Source organism: Pteropus alecto, unplaced genomic scaffold, assembly GCF_000325575.1.
Source record: "Pteropus alecto unplaced genomic scaffold, ASM32557v1 scaffold72, whole genome shotgun sequence".
Lineage (NCBI taxonomy): Eukaryota > Metazoa > Chordata > Mammalia > Chiroptera > Pteropodidae > Pteropus > Pteropus alecto.
Window position 1 is genome coordinate 11,751,103 of NW_006436811.1, and position 25,205 is coordinate 11,776,307.

Sequence of the window (25,205 nt, forward strand, 5' to 3'; positions counted from 1 at the left end):
TAAATTCTACACTGAGTCCCTAAATATTATAATTTGATTTAATATTGGCTTGACTGTTGTGGTGAATTTTCAATTTAATAATGGCTTTTCTAATGATCTGTCCACTTTACATTTCTCTAAACACAACACCAAATCTATTCCACCTCCATCCCATTATTTTTTAAACAGGAAACTCTACAAGTTGATTAAAATGTTAGCAGCTAAAAATATGGAGAAAGGTCTTTGTGATTTTTATCATGATGGTCAATGGACTACCGTTTTATAAAACGGCAAGACAGAATTTATAATCTTTTCTCAACAATTTCTATAGGAAACAATTATAATCAAATCAAGAACCAATTAAAGTCACAAGCACAACATATCAATGAACACAGACAAAAATTTTAAATGCCTGAGATAGTGTGAAAGACGGATTACTTTTTAAAATTTGTTAGAAGGCAAATTATATACTAGAAGTTTTTTAATTTCACATTTAATAGCAAAACAGGTAAATGTGCTTTCAAGAGACAATTTTTCTAAAGTCCTATAAGAAGTGATTTCATTTTTATTTCAGTATTTTTGAAAACAAACAAACAAAAGGTATGTACTTGCAAATTACAGCGTAGTAAAAAATAACTTGAACCACAGAAGTGTAATAATATATTGAAATGTTATGGACCAGGGAAAAACAAATTATGTGTTCACTTTTCTATTTGTCTTAAGTAAAAGTGCTAATGCTGCATCATCTGAACATTTAGCAATGATAACCTCCTATGCAAAATGAATGACATACAAATGTCTAAATTACCAAATTGAAAGAAAATTATATTTACATAGTAAGGCTGTTGTTTAAAAAAAAAAAAAAAAAAAACTGTCTCCATGGTAAGCAATTACTGTTCATTAGGTACTTAACCACACCAGTTGCCACTGCTGATAACAGGTTTGCGATTTGAATTATCTTGTCAGAGCTAGACTTTACACTCTGCTACAGTGTTAGCATTCTGGAAACATGTGAAAGAAAAGTGGGACTGAAATCTTTCAGATCAGAGAGAGACAAATATATATATGTAATTTTGAAAGGTTTAAGGACAAAGAAATAATACTGAAAGAGTGACATACTTCATTACCACCTTCAAGTCAAATTCCCACAAATGCTATATTCTATAAGTACTTAGCCCAGCAAAAACATAGTCTGCAAATAAAGCATGATTCTAACCACAAAATGCTTACAGGAAAGTCTCCAAAAGAACTGAATTTTCTTAATACTTAAATTAACATGAATCAAATCAGCCCCAATATAAAGGTTATAATTACCACCCTAACACATTCATCCTATTAGTTTTTACTTTTTAATTACATGTATTGTAATTGTAATTAAAATGTATCGTAATTAAAAAGTAAAAACTAATAGGATGAATGTGTTAGTGAGCTTTCAAAATAGTAATGAGTAAAGTACAAAAAAGCTAACACTCCAGTACAATTTCAAAAAGAAATTTGTTTTGTTTTGCTCAAGTTTTTTAGAGGCTTTAGAAATTCAGTGGAAGATAACTGATGAAATTTTACCCAGGCTTCCATTTTCAGTAATCTTGAGAAGGAGGAACTGGAGGTGGCAGTGGGAATTTAAAATTAAATTTAAATATGTTAACTCAGTAACTTTAGAACACGGATATACACCCACATCTGTTCCTACCAAATTTTCACTTTATATTCAAGAAAAATATCTAATTTGCATCAGCCATGGTTCTATTACTCTGTACTTAGAATTACTCTTTCGAAAATCCAAATTTCATCGCAATATAATACATCAAAAACCGCAATTGCTATAGTTAATAATACAACTTCAATTCAAATACAGAAGTAAAAATAGATTATTTGTATATAGCAGTTAGTTACAGCAAAGACTATTCATTGAGAATTATCATACCCTCTTCATTCTACAAAAATGACCAACACAAAATAAGCATATATAAACATGATCCATCCATGAGCATCATACAAACCACTTCTTATCACTGAAAACATCACAATACATGTAATTATAACACAGAAAACTATTCAATCGGTTCCTTCGTTTCCCTGTATTATTACTCCAAGAAATAGCAGTGATTCCTTCTTGAGAACTGTGGTTCTCAAATTTTTTGGTCTCGGGATCCCTTTACACTTTAAAAATTACAGAGAACTCCACGGAGCTTTTATTTAGATGGGTTATAGCAATCAATATTTGCCATATGAAGAACTAAAATTGGAAAATTTTTAAATTATTAATTTGGTTAAAAACAACAAATCCATTACAATTTAACATAAACACTCGCCCTTTGTGGGGGGTAATCAAAAGGAGAAATTTATTAGTACAAATAAATGGGACGTCCAATGGCGGGGTTAACTTCAGGCATAGCAGACGTAGGAGTTCAAATGATAGCACCAGGCCCCTCTCTTTCCATTCCGCTTTCCCTTGAATTTGCTCCATTTTCAGGAAGGTCCTTTCCATGTGGCAATAAAGATGGCCTGGAGCAGTTCCAGAATTACATTATTCTGATAGCTAAAAAAGCCAGAGAAAGGAGCCTGTCCTTCTCCTTCACCCTTTGCCTTCTCCGATGCATCACACTGGCTCTTTAAAATGACTCGTCTTCCCCAACATGGGCCATAACTCTATTGCAAGGATGGGCAGAGCTCAATGACTAATAACCTCACCAGAAATGAAATACCCTATTTTTTAGTGAAAAAAAATAAAAATAAAAATATTTCTACAACAAAATAAAATTTTATTGAGAAGACTCACAATGTTTCACAGTTTTTGTAATTACCATTAATGTCTGGCTTAGAAAACAGAACGATTCTATCTACTTTTACATTCCATCTATTGTGATATATGCTGTTTCAGGTGAAATATATAAAGAAATTTGGTCTCATACAGACTTAAAGTTGGAAAAGTGGGAACTTCATAGACCCAATGAAATATGAAAGGGTCTCAGGAAAAAGCCAGAATCTCTACACCACACTTGAGAACAATTATTTTAAAAATTTAGAAGGTATTTATTAAGTGTCTAATTCAAAGACAAAGTCAATCTTCATTTTCTCAAAGGTAAGAATCGGACTGTAAAACTCTATGCTGTTCAGTGCAAAGAGCACAGCACAAATGGCAAACAGCACAGACAAGAACCATCACAATGGTTCAATGTGATGCCACAGAGCTCTCTTATTAAAGTGGGACTGCAGATGAAATGCTAATATGGCAACCCACAACAACAAAACTCCACATTTAATATATGTTTTACATTCCAATTCACAGTTCAGGAAAAGTTGAGTTCTCTGGGACAGGGCTCTGCCTTCCAAGGACCACCCCTTCAGTTACTCATATATGGATTCACAGTCTACTTACTTACAGATTACAAAAGTAATATAAAATTTTAAAGTTATAAGACACCTAACCCCGTCCCCCTTTTAGAACAAATGTTAAAAGTAGAATTCCCTTTCAAATCTACTGTTGTCCTCTAAGCCAAACTGTCAGCCTTTCCTTGAAGTGTGGTATTATTTTAAAGCTGGGGGTGGGGGGACAGGCCTAGAATGAACTCCAAAAACCCCGGGATTTTCAGATTTCTAGTCTGGTGTTATCTTACTTCATTCATTAGTTTTGTAATCCCAGGTTAGTATGTTATTTCTCTAGGCTTCAGTTTTCTTTTTTAAAAACAAAGGCACTGAACCACATGATCTGGGGAAAAAACCATCATTGCACTCCATCCATCCACTCTTCTCATTTCCAGGAATGTTTAGTTAACCGAACTTTAAAATAAGTATGTAATAAAAAAATTTTTCCCTCTAGGTCTTTCTCAACACTCAGGAGCAAATTTTCAACTTTTGAGAGGGATAAATAATAACTAAATTCTACTAAGAAGAAACATTTTATATATTTCTCCTAATTTAGCAAACTTTAAGATTTGTACATATTTCTACCAGTATTAAATTGTTACTATTGTGTGCTTGTCTGTTTCCCCCACAGGGATTCTAGGTAATTATGCCTACTTTTTTCCTTACAAGGTGTTACAAAGTATCTACTAATTATCACATTATATAAGAGCATACTAAAACACAGGGTATATCAACCAAAAGTCACATAGGACAACTCTCAGTTTAGGTCAAACTCAATTATGGCAAATATAAAAGTTCAAGTTCAAAGATCTGTCACAGATACAAAAAAAAAAGTCAATAAAAATATCTCCAGTGTTTTGACAAGTCTTTCCTAGATCCCTTTTCCTCCCATATCCTGACTGCTGAGATGACTCCTTTGTTCCAAGAATATTACCTTCTCTCTTCCTACCTCCAGTCAATGTCTAAATTCAGGCCTTTCACAACTCATTCTTAAAACTAGGATTAAAAAAACAATAATCTTCTTTGTCTCCAAAATGTTAGCTAGTCAAATCAAACCTCTACACACCAAAGCATCATTCTTAGGAAAAGATCTGATCAAGTTACTCCCCTGTTTCTATAAATCTTCCCCAGCATCTCATAACTTAGTCTCCCAAATGTCCAAACACTTCAAGATGGCAATAAAACTTCTTAATGTAAAACCAGTGAAGGCTAGCAGGATTCAAAAACCTCTTCCTAACCATAATGAAGTCATAATTCCTCAGAAAACTTAACTGTTCTTCCAATCTGGGCTATTTAATGTCATCAAAAGCTTCAAAACTTTAGCACAATCCAATTTGAGGAAATGCATGAAAAACTGCACATTTATGAAACAGTTTTCAAAACAGGATCTCTTTCACGGTCTGTTACAACAAATTATACTTTTTAAAAAGGTAAAATAAGTACTCAAGCTATCATTAAGAAAAATAACAAAGATTACAATGGTCACAACTGACAATGTCTTATAAAATGTCTCAAAAAGGTTCTAGGTCTCAAAGTACTTGTTGCATTTAAAACTGTATTACAGATGTCACCATCACTTTACTTCTCCCCTTTGATTTAATTAATTGGACACCCATAACTGAAAAGCAAACAAACAAACAACAACGACAAAATCCAAATGCCTCTACACTGCATATCAGGACACCCATAACTGAAAAGTAAACAAACAACAACGACAAAATCCAAATGCCTCTACACTGCTTATCAGGACACCCAAGAGATCCACCCACTTGTGCACCCGAGAGTGGGTGGTTTGGACCTACGACAGGTGGGGATCGTAGGTCCAAACCACGGAAAAGGCACAGGACAATGCAGCAGTGAGCCAGCATGACCTTTCTGGCAGAGAGGTGGAGAGTGAAGGCGGTGAGTGGGGGTGTGCAAGGCCATGAGTGCTGCAGGTGAAGGAACCAGATGCTGAAGGAAGACTGCACTGACTGTGGGAATGGGAAGGGAAGAAGGCAGACAGAGAACTGAAGGAAAATTTCTCTTGCTGTCTGTCCCAAGGAGGCTAGAGAACTGCCCACGGACCACTGGGACCCCCTCATTTGACGATCCCCCACTGGGCTGTGGGTACATCCCAAGTACTAACTACATATTTCCCCTGACTCTGACACCACCCTTTGCTTTAAAAAAAAAAAAAAAAAAATGACAGTATTCCCAACCTTGGCAGTAAGTTAGCTCCACTAAGAGAAACAAAAACTTGAGCCATAGCGCCCCCTTCTGGAAAACAAAAGGAAGGCCCCTAACTACCAACCTGTTGAACTGCTAGAATCAAACTAACAAAGCCTTGCTTAAGAGAGTTCACTGCTTCAAATGTGGCAGGAGAGGCACCTCTCATCAAACACCACAAGTCACAATAACACAGTATTCACAGAAAGAAAATAATTGTCCAGCAAATAAACCCAAATACATGAAATATTGTGATGTTACTGACAAAAAAAAAAATCAGCTATTACAAAGAAATGCAACAAGCCACAAGAAAACTCAGAAAGGTAATACAATGATCTCAGGAATAAAATTAACAAACAGAAGCAGTACTTTACCTAAAAGATAGAAATTCTAAGAATTAAATTCTGGAGTTGAAGAACTCAATAAATGAGATTTTTAAATACATTAGAATGCACTGAAAATAAAGCAGATCACATGGAAAATATTATTAGCAAACTAGAGAACATATATAAAAATGGTTCAGGTGGAAGAAAAGCAAGAACTTTTTTTTTTTTTTTTAGTTAAGAAGCCCTATGAGAAATACCTGACTCCATTAGAAAAGCCAACATAAGAATAATGGGTATCCTGGAAAGAGAATGGAGAAAGAAGGGAGCAGAGAGTGTATTTAAAGAAATAATAGCTGAGAACTTCCCATATCTAGGGAAGGAACTGGAAATACAAGTTCATGAAACTAAGACACCTTATTATCTCAATACAAAAAAAAAACCTTCTCCAAGACATGTTAAAACTGTCATTAGTCAATGATAAAGAAAGAGCAGCGGGAGGAAAAAAAAAAAAAAAAAAAACAGTAACCTACAAAGGTACCCCCATTAGGCTTTCAACAGATTTCTCAGCAGAAACTAAAAACGCCAAGAGAGAGCAGAATAACATACAACCAGGCACTGCATAACAACGTTTTGGTCAATGATGGACTACAGGCACAATGGCGGTCCCCATAAGACTACAACACAGCTGAAAAATGTCTATTGCCTAGTGACATCATAGTATTGTAACACAAAGCTTGCAAAATTCATCAAGGCTGTTGTTGAGATGGCAAACAACTTTAACTTGGGCGTGGATGAGGATGGCATTGAGGAGCTCTTAGAGGCAGTTACTGAGGAACTGACTAATAAGGAGTTACCAGAATGGGAACAGGAATGCATAGCTGAAGCCAAGGCAAGAGAACAGAAACTGCAGAAAAATAAAAAGAACCCTCAAGAAAATACAGTGAAGGGCTTAGCCGAATCTTTTTCAGACCATAACAATCTCCTTTAAAAGTTTGAAAGCATGGACCCTCAACAATGAGAGGTTTTCATTAATAGAAAGGAATGGTCATGGCACATTATCTGCTTACAAGTGAATCTGTAAGAAGAAAAAGCAAACCACTATAGATATATTTCTGAAAATAGTAACACTTCCTCAACAAGAGGCTCAGGCAGGTCCCTCAGGAGGTATTCTAGAAGAAGGCATTGCTATTATTGGAGATGACAGCTCCAAGCATGATACTGCTCCTGATGACCTTCCAGTGAGATAATATGTGGAGCTGGAAGACAGTGATATTGATGATCCTGCCCTGTGTAGGCCTAAGATGTGTGACTTAGTTTTTAACAACAAAAAAAACTAAAAACGTAAAAAAATAAAAATTTTAAATAGAATAAAACATAGAAAGAAAAAATATTCTGTACAATGTGTTTGTATTTTAAGCTAAGTATTATAAAAAAAGAATTTAAAAGTTTATTGTATTTTCGAAGAAAAATATTTTTCAAACATTTAAGGTAGCCTAAGTGTAGAATGTTTATAAAGTTTATAGTAGTGTACAGTAATGTCCTAGGCCTTCACATTCACTTACCACTCACCCAGGGCAACTTCCAGTCCTGCAAGCTCCATTCACAGTAAGTGCCCTAAGGGTTTACCATTTTTTATCTTTTATAGTGTATTTTGTCTGTACCTATGTATGTTTAGATAGGTTTAGATACACAAATACCATTGTGTTACAACTATCTACACTATTTAGTACAGTAACAAGCAGTAATCTAGGAGCAATAGGCTATATACCATTGAGTCTAGGTGTGTAGAAGGCTGTATCATCTAGGTTTGCATAAGTGCACTCTACGATGTTCACAAAATGACAAAAGCACCTGACAACACATTTCTCAGAACACAGATCCATCATTAACCAATGACTGTATTCCAAATATTGAAAAATAAACATTCAGCCAAGAATCCTCTACTGGGCAAAATTATCCTTCAGATATTAAGGAGAAATAAAGGCTTTCCCAGACAAACAAAAGCTGAGAGAGTTCACCACCAGTAGACAGACCTACCTTACAAAAATAATAAAAAGAGCTCTTCAAGCTAAAACAAAAAGGACAAACGTATACAAAAACTCTGATTAACAGCCAGAATTAGAATATGGTAACTTTTTAAGAATAGCATATTTAACTAAAACTACAGCATAAAAGTTAAAGAAGAGTATTAAAAACAACTATAGCTACAACTAAGTAACAAAATGACAGCATAAAGAAATGTGACATCAAAAATATAAAAGGAGAAGAGTGAAAAGATGGAATCTTAACAGGCAAATTGTAATCAGCAGAAAAAGGACTGTTTTATCTATGAGATGTTTTATGTAAACCTCATGGTAACCACAAAGCAAAACTCTAGAGCAGAGACACGAAATATTAAAAAAAAAAAAAAAAAAGAGGAGACTGAAAAAATCACTATGGAAAACAGCTACCATATGACCCAGAAACCCCTATTCTGTTTATCTACCCAGAAAATTTAAAAACACTTATTCATAAAGATATATGTATCCCTATGTTACCTGCAACATTATTCACAATAACCAAGACATGAAACAACTTAAATGTCTTTCAACCAATGATAAGATAAAGAAGATGTGGTACATTTATACAACAGAATACTACTCAGCCACAAAAAATAAGATGAAATACTGTTATTTGTGACAATATGGGTGGATCTTGAGAGTTATCATGCTAAGTGAAATAAGTCAGATGGAAAAGAACCATATTTCACTCATACATGGGATAATAAAACACAAAGTACCAAATGAACAAACTCACAGACACAGAAAACAGTATGGTGGTTACCAGAGGATGGGAGGGAGATAGAGTGATGGTGTTTAAACAGGATTTAAACAGGGTACAAATTTGTAACAAGTAGTAAATAAGCCATAGAGACCTAATTAACAGTATAATGAATATAGGTAGTAACATTGTACTTAATTATATAAGTAATGTGATAAGTACCACTGCTTCGATAACTACATTACAATATAAATGTATCAAAGTAACAAACTGTATACCTTAATCTTACACAATGTTACATCATCAAATTATAATCAATTAGAACTGTATTACACATAGCAACAGGCAACAAGTGATCTGCTGAATGGCATATTAATTCTTATATATAGGATTTATAATCATTCAAATGGTTTTCATTTTTAATAACTGACTTCACTTGAAATTTTTAGAAGTGTTTTTCATATCAACTTTTTAAATGTCAGTAGGCAATTAAAAATTAATAATTGGAGAATGTAGGCAGAGACACAGGAAGTGTAGAAATAGCAGGATATAGAAAGTTATAAAGAAGTCAACAAAACAGACTATATACTGACATTATCTTCTGTCACTCTTTTTAAATGGCTCTTTGAGACAAGAAAACTAAAGGAATTACTTGCCACAATGCATCACATGATATCGTAAAACCAGTTTATCTGAAACTACTACATTAAAACCACCACTACCAAAAGAACACCTACTTGGCCAAACTTTCAAACATCCATCTCTTAATATTAAAAAGGCCTCTGACAGAATTAGGTGACATTGGAAAATAATTTCTACTAATGAGAACAATGGTGGGGGAAAAACAGGGGGAAAATAGGAGAAAAGGAGGGAGGGAGAGAAGGAAAGACAGATGAACAAATGACAACATAGGGGAAGATGTTTATTGCAGACTTATTTACAAAGCTGTCCTTTATTCGAAGAGGAAACATTCCAAGACCCCCAGTCAATACTGAAATGGTGGTTAAACTGAACCCTCTATACATTGTTTTTTTCCTATACATGCATGCCGATGATAAACTTTAATTTATAAATTAGGCAAAATAAGAAATTAATAACTAATACTAAAACAGAACAATTATAATGATCTCTCTCTCTCTCTCTCTCTCTCACACACACACACACACACACAAACATAAATATATCTGATAATCAAGACGGCAACTAAGTGACTATAATCTAACGGGCAGATAACATATAGTGTGCACACGCTGGACAAAGAAATGATTCACGTCCTGGCAGGAAGGAGTGGGATGACATGAGATTTCATTAGGCTACTCAGATCAGCACACAATTTATAACTTATGAATTTATTTCTGGACTTTCCATTTAATATTTTTGAACTGCAGCTGACCACAGGTAACTAAAACCATGGAAAGTGAACCTGTGGATAAGAGGGAAATACTGTAAATTTTGTGAAAATAGGAAACAAACTAAATGACACATAAGAACAATATGGTTACTGTGGTACAGCCACTCAATAAGACTGGATTTCAGCCACTTAAAAGTATAAAGAGTACTTATTAATACTAAGAGTGTTAGAGTGGAAAGTATAAAGATTTTTACACTTCATTTCTAAGTGTTCTGGTAACTTTTCTTTCCTGTAACTATATGTAGGTGTAGGAATTATTTTCATGCTTTACAAAATAAGATAATTTTTTTCTAAAAGTAATGGTCACATCTTAAAATACTGTTAAAAGAAAATGTAGTATATGCATATAATGTAACACTATGGAGCCACTAGAAGGAATAGGAATCTACTTAAGAACATACTCATGTTGGAATATACGTACACAGTGTCTGTTACCTGAAATATTACGTTAGTGACACATGAATACTATGACCCTGTAAAAACATTATATACCTAAACATTATACTTGTTTATTTTTATAAATATATGCTTACATGTTTATACATGGGTCTTGAGAAAGGGTTAAAAAACTCACTTTTTGCTTATACTTCTATATTTGTTTAATTTTATTAAAACAAGCAAACATTTTCAATTAAAAGAAAAAGATTAATTGGGACTAAAAATTAATCAACTAAAAATACTATAGGAATTATTATACCTATATAGCATTAATCTGACATTGGAATATCATTCACAAAAGAAACTATAGATACATGCAACAAGAATAAACCTCAAGAACATTAAGAGTAAAAAGTCTTATTCAAAATAGTACCTAGTCTATTATTCCATTTATATGAAGGTCTAGAACAGGCAAAACTAATATACAGTGGGGAGAAAAACAGAATAGTGCTTGCTTCTAGGGGTAAGTGGGAGCATGAGAAGAGGAATGAGGAAACTTTCCAGGGTGATGGTAATGTTCTTTATTTTGAGAGGGGACTGGGTTACAAAGGTATGCATTTGTCAAAACTCATCAAGGGGTACACTTAAGATTTGTGTACACTATACAATTTACATCAAAAAATTAAACTGTAAACAAATACTAAACTCTAATTAATAATATGCATGCTAAAGTATTTAAGGGTAAGTGCACTGATGTGTGCAATTTACTGTGAAACACATCAAAGGATGAAAGTGTTAAGTACACTAAAATGTTAATAGCAGAATATAAGTGGTATAGGTGTGTCACTTAAATTTTCAACTTTACTGTGTATTTGAAATTTTTTATAATAAAATATTTTTAAGAGGAAGACAATCAAGCAAAAATGACCAGGAAAATGTTCAGAACAGGTATCAGTGACTGGGGATTAACCTTACTAGAAATTATAACTCACCAAAAATTGAGAATGTGGTCTTACATAAGATCAACGTAATATATAAAAAGTCTAGACTTAACCAAATTTGTGTAATGATTTTGTGTGTAAATAGGTGACATTTCAAATTAGGAAAACATGGATTATGCAGTCAATTGCATAGGGATAACTTTGTATATACCTGAATGAAAATAAACCAATAAAACTAGACCCATACTTCATACCTGACACTAAAACATTATCCATTTCAGGTAGATAAAAGTTTTAAGTATTAAAAATAAGATTACAGAAGACATGGATCACACCACTAGAGAACTCTAAAGATACAGAGTGACTTGGTTCAATTTCTGGCTTACTGACTTACTGTGTTAAGTCAATTAATACACTGGCATATAATAATAAGCATTATTAGTGATAGCTATTGCCATATAATCATTACTATAAATATCTTCATCTCAGAATGAAGTAGTTTTCTGACTATGATACAAAACCTAGACACCATGAAAGGAAAGATAAACCTAACTACACAAATAAAATATTTCTATTCTTAAAAAATTACCATAAGCAGAATCAAAACATAAATACCTATATGGGGAAAGAGCTACTGCACAGTTTCCTTAAAATATGAAAAGCTCCTACAAATTAACTTAAGAAATCAACAATGCAAGAGAAAAACTAGAAAGGGTATAAACAACAGAAAAAATATATATGGCTCTTACACATCATAAAAATTGATAAATCTAACTATAAGACAAATGCATATTAAAACTACATTAGGAGTTCCACTTCTGGCTGGATGTGGAAAATAACAAGAAATCAATGTTTTCATCCTAACAACAAAAAACATGCCAGTTAAGCTACAAAATTATGCTATTTTTAAAGCCCAAAGAGATGAGGATGCAAGAAAACGAACTAATTAAGAAGGTGGCAAGCCCCTTATAAGAGAAAAGAAACCATGGTTACTCTTAATCCTGGTGAAAAGGCAAGAAGAGAAATCTGCCACAGATGGAGGCAAAGAGAAAACGGCCAAACTTTTAATCCTCTTTTAACAGTCACATACAGGTTGTCAAGACAGATTAGAATCCCAAGGACCCTCAACTACAACCCCTCACCAACACTTACCAACCAAAAAGTCAGGAGTAGTTCTAGGAGCAGAGAAGAACTAGAAGAGATCTGTCAACACACCCCCAACTTTCAACCTGCAAAGTGTGGGAGAGGAGCAGAGGGCTAAGCAAAACTCCTCTGGGGCATTCTAAGCCTTGAGAGAGAACTGAGTGATTACCTTACAAATGACAAGGAAAAGAGCAACAAAGCAATAATACTGAAAGATAGCTACAAATATAATGAAAGCCAGAGGTGAGACTAAAGAGATCTCAGCAACTCAAAAACCTGGTAGCAGGACTGTGAAGCAAGAAGAGATGATTCACCAAGTTTCAAAAGCTGGGGACCTGGAGGTATCCAGAATCTCATTATTGCTCAGTTTCCAGGCCCCATGAAAGGGAAAATACTGGTCCTACCCTCAAAACATTAGAAGCCAATGGTGAACTGAATCGAAATTGTTATAAAGCTCTAAACCAGGTCACTACAGAGCAAATGACTCAGCCTCTACTCCAGTGGCCTAACAAAAGAAAGAGCATGGCCCTTACTGAAGATAAATCTTATTTATTTCAGTCTCCACTGTGAGTCTCCAGTGTTCTTTTACACAAAATGTTGAGCACAAGATCAAATAACAAGAAACACAAAATAGTAAGAAAATGTGGTCCATATGAGAACAGTAAATGGAAGCATACTCAAAGATGGCCCAAATTACAGAATTATTGGGAAAGAACTTTTAAAAAACTATGATAAAAATGCTAAAGAATTTATTAAAACATGTGGACAACATGCGTAAGGAAATAGAAAACTTCAGCTAATACACAGAAACTATTAAAAAGAGCCACATGGAAAAACCTAGAAATTATCACTAGGAAAAATTGAAGACTTCAATGGAGAGATATACCATATTCATGGACTCAAAGACTAAATATTATAGTCTTCCTTCTAATACTTATCTCTACGTTCAATAAAATCCCCACTAACAATCACACAGGCTTTCTTGTAGAAGCTGACTAGGGGATCCTTCCCTTTATAGGGAAATGCAAGCTTGGTTATTCTGCATAACCAAGACAATCTTCAAAAAGGACAAAGTTGGAAGACTTATGTAATCTGATTTCAACACTTACTCTAAGCTAGTTAGCTTTAGACAGTGTAGTATGAGCAGAATAAACAAATATCATTTGATTAACAAAGAGTCCAGAAATAGATTCATACATGCACAGTCAATTGATTTTCAACCAAGATGCAAAGTTATCCAATGAGGAGTCTTTTTAACAAATATTTCTGAAAAATATGACGACATTCATATTAAAGGAAAAAAAAGAACCATTAATCCTATCTCACTCCATATATATATATATATGTGTGTGTGTATATATATATATATATATACACACACATAGTTTTTAAATTCATTTGAGATAAATAATAGACCCAAACAAAAAACCCAGAGGCAAAACATTTCTAGAACATAGAATATCTTCATGATCATAGAAGAGACAAAAGTTTCTTGGATACAAAAGCACTAACCATATAAAAAATAAATTGGACTTAAAAATTTTTTAAATTTCTGCTCACAAAAAGATATTATATATAAGCCAGAGTGGGAAAAAAATATTTATAGCACATATATTGCACAGGAATATATAAAGACCTAGAAATCAACGATAAAAGACAGCCCAATTTTGAAAATAAGCAAGACTTAGACACTTTACGAAAGAAGATATGATAGTAAATAAGCACATAAAAAAGTCCTCGATAGCATTAGTCATCAGGAAAATGCCAAATTAAACCCATAAACAGAATTAAACTGTCAGTACAAAAAATAATAATAGGATGCTATTTCACATTAAAATTTTTTTAAAAACTTGAGTTAAATATTATTGAGGATGTGGAACAACTAACCTCTCATACATCACAGGTAGCAATGTGAAATGGTTCAACCACTTTAGAAACATTTTGGCAGTTTCTTACAATGCTAAACATATACAACTACCCTATGACCTAGCAATTACTCTCCTAGGTATTTACCCAAAAGAAAATATTTCCACAAAGACTTGAATATTTTTAGCAGCCATATTCATAAATGCCAAACTTAGAAAGTGGCTGCCTTTGTTGGGGAAGGAAAGTAAAACCTAGAAAGGGGCACAAGAGAACTTTTCCAGAGAATGTTCCATATTTTGTTTTATGTGGTGATTACACAGGTGTATATAACATGTCAAAACATATCCAACTAATCTGTTTATGTTAATTATAAACTTACATGTGGTAAAGATATACACTGTACTACTATTTGTGCAATTCATCAATAAGGAATGGTTAAATAATTACACTATATCCATTACACTAAAATACTAGGCAGCCTTAAAAAAAAGACAAGTCTTTTGTGTATTATACGAATGACCTCCAAATATGATACCAATCATGTAAAAAAGTCAAAAGTAGACTACATAAACATATTTGGTTGTATGCTGGTAAAATATCTCTGGAAGAATCACTGAGTAACATATCTCAAATATACTCCTTTATTTCATACACACAAAAAATAGTAAATATGACCCCGTTAAAAATAACCTTTACCTGTTTCAAAAGTGGACTGAAACGAATTTTTCCACAAAAATAAAGTAATTGGAGAGTAGTGAGTAAACAGGATAGAAAGGGTTTACCAACCACTCATTTCTCTTTATTCTGTGGGACTAAGTAAGCAGGAGTAAGAAAAAAAAAATTCCCAGCTGTTTACCTCTAGCTTGAGTTAGTCATGCTCAATATCTACCAAACATTGGCTATCTTATTTTCCATTTTTTTCATAACACTATCCCTGTTTCTTGGCTTATGCATATAAATTAAATTTATTTGAGAAGTACCATAAGCAAAGATAAGGGAGTGCTCAAACAAAGAAAGGCTAAATTCATTTTAACTACTCAGCATTCAGATAGAAAAGCCAAGTAAGGCTGCAGCAGTGAAATGTGGCAATGAATGTCAACTCAATAAAAATTAAAGGGATAAAGAGGGTAATGAAAAATAATTTAGCCAATAATTACTGAAAAACTCTTCTACCAGCTGTAAAATTCATCGGATTACGATTAACATGTATAATTCTTTTTTGTGTAGCTCCATGTAGGCCAGCAATCTTGAACATTGCAGCATCCAACAATAATGAGTAAATGTTAATATTCTTCAGTGTTCTTTCTCCTAAAAAATATCACTAAGCTCTAGCTAATCTTAAGGTGCTATTAAGTAAAAATAAAGAGAAACAGACCCAGGGATTAGTAAATCTTCCAACTGCTCATGTATCTGCTTCTCTTACAGGTAAAATACAGCATATATTATACGCCCCTTTATGGGTACACAAACTACAAATTTTCACTCATTTATTTCTCAGGTGCATACCACACACAAGGCATTGTGCTGGGTGTTGTACAGAACACGAAGGCAAGTTTTGGAGTCTACTCTGAAGGCCCTTAAACAATAATGATGAAGCTAAAACAAGTATGAATTAACTACTAAATAAGTGTGCAATTGATGAGTGTCACAGAATGTGCAAACTAACACTAGAAGAGAAAATCATGTCATTGCTTCCGGCTGGATAGATCATAAATAGCTTTCTGGAAGAACTGGAATCAAACTCGACCTTTGAGTTCAACACAGATAAAGGAAATGGAGAAAAGCAATACATCACTATGTACAAGAAGGTTCTAGAATTAAAATGTCATGTTTTGAATCCTGTCTCCATTTACTAGCTATGAATGAAGTGTATTACTTATCTTCCTAAGACAATTTCCTCATCTTTAAAACTGAGATAACAGGTCTAAGGCCATGCTACTCTGAACAAGCCCAATCTCCTCTGATCTCAGAAGCTAAACAGGGTTGGGCCTGGTTGGGAAACCACCTAGGAAGACCAGGTGCTGTAGGTGTAAAAAATAAAAAAAATAAGGAATTGTAAGCTGACAAAGTTCTTACAATCTGTGAGGTCAACCGAAGGTTGCCTCGCCTAAAAAATAAAAATAAATAAATAAAATAAAATTGAGCTAACAGAACCTAGTCCACATACAACGAATGTACAGCATTAGCATATAATCAATGAATGTCACCTACTACTTAAAGTCGGGAAAAAAAGGACAGTAGAAACAATGTAATGCAGAATGACAATAAAAAGTTCAGCTTTGCTGAAATTAAGACTCATGTAAAAAAAAAAACAGGAAGATATAAGCTGTCAAGAGAATTTGAAGCAGATAATTAGAGTTCTGAAAACCAAGTTAAAAAGCAACTTATTTAGGATTGCTAAAAATTTTGATCAAATAATAGGATATAAACAAGGTAGAGTATTCATGACAGACGTGGGAAAAAGGACTAGAGACAAGAAAGTTTGTTAGGAAACAAATTACAATGGTTTAGATAAAGAATGAAGACCCTTACTGAGCAATGTTATTAGTAAGACTTATTAAGAGAGACAGAACCCAATGATTAACTGAATGAGGGAAAAGAAATAAGGGAAGAAGCCAAAAAATAAAACCTCAAGCCTGTGTTGACAAAAGAAGGGGTTCTGTAATAAAACTGGTAAGTTCAGTGATGGAACTTACCAGGGTGATGTGATCACAAATTCCTAACTGGTCAGGTTATGATGGGTGACTAGTCATGCCCCAGACATGTATCTTCTTCAGTAAAAGGTTTTTAAAGGAGCCCTATCCAGTGTTCTTGTGTATCTCGGTTAAAACACCTTTAATATGCCGGAAATAATGCTCTTTTCCAGATCCCTGGAAAACCAACCTCAGGGGAGCACGTAATCTTAACTATCCCATACCTTTCTTTTTCCCACCTTAATTGATTTTCCTTAAATTTCCTTCCTAGTTCCAAATGTAAAAAAGAAACGGTAAAACTGTCATTCTCGAGAGCATTTGAGATCTTTAAAGAATTTAAACTTTTAAAAATAAAAATTCTCTACAGGTTTGGAAGTTTCTTACGTCCGTCAACACCGGATAATTTGGAGAAATGAAATAGAGATAAGGGAATTCAGAGAACATTTTTAGAAACAGTTTGAAGCTCAGATAAGAGAACCGGGTGTGTATACATCTAGCAATTGGAGATAAGCTCTGAAGGCTATGAAGGGTGGTTAAGTCAAACATACATAAGTGAAAAATAACTGCATAGAGGTTCTCTTGGAAATGCTCTGAAATTCAATGCAAATGTGTATGTAGTAGATACAACATAGTAAGGAATGAAGTCTTTAATAAAACTTTCAAAGAATCTACAACACACACAAAAATCATTTTTAAGAACCATTGGCACAGATTATAATAGAAATCATCCACAGGAATGTGAATGAGATGTCAGGAGTAGAAAGGGTTAAGAAAAAGTCATGGAACAGACTTTGCAAAATACAATTAAAAGGAAGAAAAAGAACTAACTGGAATAGGACGAATTTGAGAAGATCCAATAGTATTAGGGAATCAAGACCTCAGAAATTTAAAAACACGAAAAAGGCAGAATCAACATTGTCTAATGATATACACACAGGTCAAATTAAAAAATCATCGAAAATCTTTACATTTAGTAAACATAAATTATTGGTAACACCAGGGGAAACAATTTTGGTTGAAACTAAGCAGAAACTATGTTATAAAACGTTAAGAAATAAATGATTGGGAGCAAATGAGTGAAAATTAAAAACTACTATTTCAAGATTTACCAGTGAAAGAAAGCTAACATGAAAGCGACTAGAAGAAAAGTATGATTTATTTTTGTTTAGTTTTTGCTGCAATTGTTGCCGAGTTCTTCTTCTCTAAGGAATGGAAGATTGACTTTCTATGCCCAAAGGAATCTGTAGAAAGGAAAAGATCAAAGAAGAGAAACAGGAGTAAAGTTCAGAAGTAAAAAAATCACCTTTCAGTTCTTCCTGTAATACAGGAACAAAAATAAATTTTAATGTGGTAAGAAAGGTACAGTAACAAGTGTGGGTGAAGGGGGAAAGACTACAAAAGATCTAAGGAGGTTTCTTTAACTCTAAAGCAGAGATAACTATAATGCTTTAGAATTTTGTTTTGTAATAATAAAAAGATTATATACAGTAATAGGAAAGAATACACTGTATTATGTAGTAGTAAATTAAGAACACGAATCCAGAGTCAAGAAGCTTGAGTTTAAATCACTGTTTAGGCACATGCATAGCTAACTGTGTGATGCTGGGCAAGTATCTTAATTTTTGCTTTAGTGCTTCAGTGTCATCACTTGCAAAATGGAGGTAACAATGCTTACTTCACAGAACTTGGAAGAATGCAAAACTTTTAAGAATGCATACAAATGTTAGGTGGCAGTGGCAGTGGCAGTGGCAGCAGCAACGGTAGTGATAATAGGAACAGTAGCAATAGTAGTAATGTAATCTATCTGTGTTTAATCAACTAGTATTTAAAGGAGGAGGAAATGGCTAGGCTCTAAAAAATATGCCTCCCAAGTACAACATAAGTAATATAGTCAACAATATTGCAATAACTAAGTATAATGCCAGGTGAGTACTAGACTAATCAAGGGGATTATTTCATAAATGATATAAATGTCTAACCATTATGGTGTATACCTGAAACTAATATATTAAATGTTATGTTAACTGAAAATTAAATTTAAGAAGCAAAAGATGAAAAAAGATTTTTAAAAATATGCCTCATTTAATCCTTTCAACTATAGAAGGAAACAAGTATAATTCTATTATACCAGTAAGGAAAGAGGAGGTTCATCAGCCTACAGTACTCAGTCAACAAGTGGCACGACTAAGAGTTGAACATCGGTCTATGTGGACACAAGACTTATTTTCTTTCTACTATACAATACTACCTTCACAGCACTACATAGCAGCAGGGACACAAAATTAGGCATTCTGTTCTTTCCTACTAAACTCACAAAATCTGGGCACATCATTAAGTCTATCCGCCTTTCAATTTTATCTTCTGAAAAACTAAAGAGTTTGATTAGTTCTTAAGGTTCCCTTCAGCTAAGAGTTAATGATTTTATTAAATTACCAACTTTCGTACTGTGTAAACTCATTAAAAAGTTTTAAAATATAGTAGGAAAACTTCTACTTAGAAAATGAAAAGAGAAAAATTGAACATCAAAAAAAAAAAAAAAAGCTTAAATTTTTGTCCAGGACTTCACATTTAAAAAAAAAAAGGTTAGAGGAAAAACCAATATCTAATTTTATTAGCAAGTATGACTAAGCAAATGTTTGAGAGAACAAAATATCAATCTAAGTATTTCAAAATAATTTTAACACCTACATTTTCAATAATTCATTTTAACACTTATTCACCTACAGACCTCATAATCAAATAAAATATAGGCTTATCAGCTTTTATTTCATGCTGAAACTGCAATCAGGCTAAGTTTTTTTTGAACGTCAATCTGAACACTCTCCTGCCCTAAACACTTTACTGGCTTCCTATTATCTTTCACTGACATTCAAAAGCTTTAACATGACTCAACACAGTCTTATATGATCTGGGTCCTCTCTCCACAGCTATCCAATGCTATTCTTCCTTCTATTCTTTTTTCAATTTCCTTCAGTTCCTCCAAAATGCCTTTTTTTATTTCATTTTAGTGCATTCATCCAATTTGTTCCCCAAAACCTAGAATGCTCTCACAGCTCTCCATTCCCATCATTTTGCCCCAGCAAATTGCTCTTCATCTTCTCAGGCTGAGGTCAAACTTAATAACGCTAAGAAAGCCTTTCCTGACCTCCCAGACATATATTTGGACAACATTATGGACTTCATAACACTCAGTCTTGTAGTACAGAGTTCAACATCATTATTACCTGCTAAATGGTTAATATGAAGATAGTCATTTCATGTTTTGTTTCCTATTTTCCCAACATCTAACACATTGCTTAGCAGAGTACATTAGGTGCTCAATAAATGTTTGCTGAATTAATATATTCAAAATGTGGAGTAAGTTCAAAACCATGAGATGCCTTATTAGCACAAGCACCTAAAAGGTTCTATACAAGTTTGAGTGACATCTTATCCTTGGTCCTTCAAATGTTCCTCCAACAGGTGCTATTTGGCAATTATATAGCTTTAAAGCAAAGCAAAAAAATCCCTTCAGTTAACAAATATACGTTAGTTTCACGAAACCAAGGTTAGAAACCACGGGTCTTATTAAATAATTGGAATCAGCTTGAAAAGTCATTATCTAAAAGAATTCACCTGAAATGCAATTTAAGGACAGGAACTTGGATAAGGGCTCAATTTTACCACAGCAATGTACGTTACAAAATGACCAATCCCAATTCCTACCGCTGCCTGGGTTCTACTATTAGTGCCTTATTTATTCAAACAGTAATCACTGCAGGGCTAGTCATCTGAGTAGGCTATATGGCACCTGGAATATGCTTTATTGAGACAGAAGAAAAATTATAAGCACACACACTAAGTAGCTATAAATAACTATAAATTTTTAGGTTGGTGAGAAAAAAGGAAAAAGTAGTAAAGCAAGTAATTTAAAAACTGAAAGCTTAAAAAAAGTCAACTCAGTATTTTTTTAAGTTTTCTGTTCACCTAATACTTATTGAGTGCTTAGTAAAACCAAGCCATGTTCAAAGATTTTAATACATATTCATTATTTTCTTGATTATGGAGATAAGGACACAGAGGCATTGAGTTAAGTAACTTACCCAATATTATATAGCTGTTAAGTGGCAGAGAAAGATTTCAGAGCCAGCCCTTCTGGTTCTAGAGTTTTCCCTCTCAATAACCATTGTGCACCGCTGCCCCCTCTTTCCAATCCACTGAAATAGGGCTTTTATCTATGCCACCCCATTCCAGTGAAACTATTTTAAGGTCACCAATGAATTCTACCTTGCAAATCTAAGGGCCACTTATCTGCCTATAATTTTTTCATCCATTCTGCAGCATCCCATTAAGCTAACTTGCCTCTTTTGTCATACATTTCTTTAGTAACAGATACCTCAATTTTCTCCCTACCTCAGACCTGGGCTCTCTTCCTCATCTACACATTCTTCCTAAGAAATCTCCCACAGTTCTATGGCTTTAAATACTATCTGTATGACTCCAAATTTCTCTAGTTCTGGCCCGAGTTCCAGACTCATATACCTAAATACCTATTCGACATCTCCCTTAGATATATAACACCTTACACTTAATGATCAAAACCAACGACCCTTCACTCTTCCCCTCAACCTTCTTTACCATCAGCCATCTAGTTACTTAGGCTACCTAGATCATCCTTGATCTCCCTTTCCCTTATCTCCCATATGCAATCCAACAGCAAGTTCTATCAGATCTGCTTATAAAATATATTGAGTTCTCTGTTTCCACTATCAGAACTATCTACATCTTTGCCTACGATGCCCTTCAGAATGGTCTCCTTGCCTCTATTCTTGACTCTTTAATCCCCACAAAGCAGCTGGTTAAAATAAAATCAGTCCTTGCCTGTTTTAAATCACTTCTCTTCCCACTATAATTTAAATAAAATCCTAGCTCTTGACCATAGCCTAGAAGATCTTACATGATTTGGCCCCTACTTCTCCAACTTCATGCGCTTCCATTCTCTCTCCTATCTCCCCCTACAGCCACAATTGCCTTCTTTCTCTTCTTGGAACACACCATGATCACTTCTGCTACAGGGCTTTCGCACTTGCTGTCCCTTTTGCAAAGAACACTCTCTTTCCAGAGTTTCACAGAGATGATTCCTTCTTCCCCCAAGTTGCTCAAATGTCACCTTCTCTGAGAGGCCTTCTAATCACTCTTTTACATGATCTTCTATTATTACAACCATCATTGCTCTTATAACCTGAAATTATCTAACTTGTGTTTGTTATGTCTTGTAGACTTTGGAATTTGAAAGCTCTATCCTCAAAGCCTCCCACAGACCTAATAGGTGCTTAATAAATTATTAAATGAGTACATTTTCCCCACTGTACTTTAAGTTGTTTATTGTAAATCAACTAATTCTGATAAAGCACTTGGCACATAAAATATTTGTTATGTAGTCAAGAGATAAATCCTTAAAACACTCCTTAATTTTCCAATCTAAAACATTTCAACAATCTGAACATCCCCTCTAGCCCCCCCCCCCAAAACAGTGCATCTACAGCATCCCACTTAAAACTGTCAAATAGTCCATATGGATAGACTACATTTTCTTCCTCCTCGAACAAACGTGGAAGTAGGAAAACAGAATTTTACCGAGCACCTCAGCACCTGTTACATCTCTCATCAGTTAAGAAGTGCCGATATGCCAGATAGCACATGGGAGACGTGGCCTTTTTTTTTCAGAGATAGTATCTAGGTAAAACGTTAAGTGGCTTAGACTAGAACTATCCAAATCCCTAATAACGTCCACTCACTTTGTTTAAATAAAGTAAAATAGTCTGTGGAAAGGAGGTTAGGCTCAGATTCACTAAAAGAAATCGATATGTGAGGACCCCGGCAAACGTTACGCGTGTGTGCATGCGTGTGTGCGTGCGTGCGTGTGTGTGTGTGTGTGTGTGTGTGCGCGCGCGCGTGTGCGCGCGTGCTGGGGTAAATCTACCTATAACCGGAAAACAAGAACAGGAGACAGGGGTTCAAGAACCAACTCAGCGATAAAATAAAGGTCAGCTCAGGCTTTCAAGAATATCCAGAACCTGGGAACGAGGTGAAAAAAAAAAAAAAAAATTAAAAAACAGAGCCCTGGGACCTCCGTTTACCGCTCTGGCCTCCACCGCAGGCACTTGGAAGAAACTGCATAGATCTGTGTCTGCCTATCTCCCACTTCCATCCCTGCAAGAAAATAGCCCCGATACTCACATGGGCTCGAGAGTCTTGCTGAGCCAGGTCTTCAGTGCCTCGAAGTTTTCAATGATCATTTTAGAAACCATCCACAGCGGCCCCCGGGCCCGTCACACTCCTCAGCCCGCCCAGGTCGCGGCCGCTACAGCCGCCGCTGCCCCCGCCCCCTCCTCCGCGCGCCACCCGCGTGGGCCGCGGTGGGAGGCGCCGGTGGCAGGTACCCGCGAGTCCCGATCGGTGAACAGTTCTGCGAGGACCGCCGCAGGCCGCGAGTCCACAGGGTGCCAGGAGCTCCCCCTCCCCGGACCCCGGCCCGGGCTAAGGCAGCAACGGTTTATCCGGGCCCTCCCCCTTCCCTCCACTCCAGCGAATCTTTCTGGACTGGCAGCGCGACACGCGCCTAGACCCAGACTTTCTCTCAGTCTCAGGATCAGATGCTTGTTGGCAACGCAGAACAGGCAAAAGTGAAGAAAATGAAGGCGAAGGGCAGCTCAATGGGAAGGATTCAGGGGGTCTTCCCGGCTCCCAGCACCCCCAAGAAGATGGCTGCCGATAAATCTCGCGAGAATTTATGAAGTCTCGCGATGACTCCCGGAGCCTGCTGGGAAGAGACGTAAGATTCAGCTGAGAGTGCGCTGGTCAACTGCGGTAGTTTGTTTTATGCTTATTTGTGTGGTCTGCGGTTTTGGTGCCTGTTTACACTTTACTACTCTTAAAGAACAAAGACTTTAGTTTTTTTTTTTTTAAAAAGAAAGACTGCTGATTTCAGAAACATCGGGAGCCCCAGCTCGTCCTTTATAACAGCCATGGCGCGTCAGCTAGACTAAACCTGCGTGCTAGAGCGCTGCTTAAGAGCATCCACACCCGTGTGTGCTGGGACGCAGGGCCGCCAGTAGGTTCCAGCTGTTTTTGCGCTGTCTCCTCCGTTTACCTATGTCCTGCAATACCACATTCTCTATGTGCTGTGATGTGGACAAGTTTGGGAGGCACGGGCTGGTCTAACTCACTGAGACCTCCAAAGGATTAGTCTTGTCCAAAATTACTCCGCTTGTTGGCAAAGCGCTAATGACCTAGGGATTCCCCAAATGAAAGGCAAGATATCCTTGACAGGTCTCAAATAATTTCCAACCATCTGAAACTTCCAGGCCTTTTTCTAGCTAAAAATAAGTGTGTGTTTTTGTGTTTTTAATTCTCTTCATTTAGAGCCATTGAGTCCCAGATAGGAAAATTACAGACTCTCAAAAGAGAGCCTTCATATCAGCATCCCAAATAAATTAACTTCCCTTCTCTGAGTGATCAAATAAGTTGCTTCCTGCTTTAGTTGTTCTATTAGCTATTACTACCATTAAGGTACTAGGTTGAACTTTGCAAAAGGTCTAGTGCCCATAAACTATAATGAAATGAAAACAATTCATAATATAAAGCCACTTAAGAGTAAACCAATAAAAAGTTCTCTATGGCAGACACAAAATTGTTGTTAAGAACTCTAGGTTTATATTTTGCTAGAGCAAACTGTCCTTAATAAAAGTGAAAAAGATCAAGTAAGAAAAGTTAGACATTTGTTTTAAAATAAAGTATACAGAGTAGAATGCAAATTAGAATCTAGCTATTGAATAACCAGGGTGTTGTTTAAAGTGATTTAGCTAAGTGAAATAAGCCAAACACAAAAGAACAAATATTATATAATTCCACTTATATGAGGTACCTAGGGCAGTCAAACTCCTAGAGACAAAAAGTAGAATTGTAGTAGGGAAGAATGGGGAGTTATTTCTTAATGAGTAAAGAGTTTCAGTATGGGATGATTGAAAAGTTCTGGAGGTGGGCCATGTTGATGGTTCACAACAACACAAATGTACTTAATGCCATTGACCTGTACACTCAAAAATGGTTAAAGTGGTAAATTTTATGTATATTTTACTGCAATAAAAATGAT

General features: G+C 35.2%; 1 protein-coding gene across 1 annotated transcript in view; it reads right to left on the reverse strand.

The window, feature by feature from the left end:
• RBM26 (RNA binding motif protein 26) overlaps window positions 1–23,844 on the reverse strand; it is an 80,454-nt gene extending 56,610 nt beyond the window's left edge. Inside the window, exon 1 of the mRNA XM_025048190.1 lies at window positions 23,291–23,844. Within this exon, the coding sequence (XP_024903958.1) occupies window positions 23,291–23,361 (71 nt within the window). The 5' untranslated portion in view covers window positions 23,362–23,844. The remainder of the gene's footprint in view (window positions 1–23,290) is intronic.
• Window positions 23,845–25,205: the final 1,361 nt, after the last annotated feature.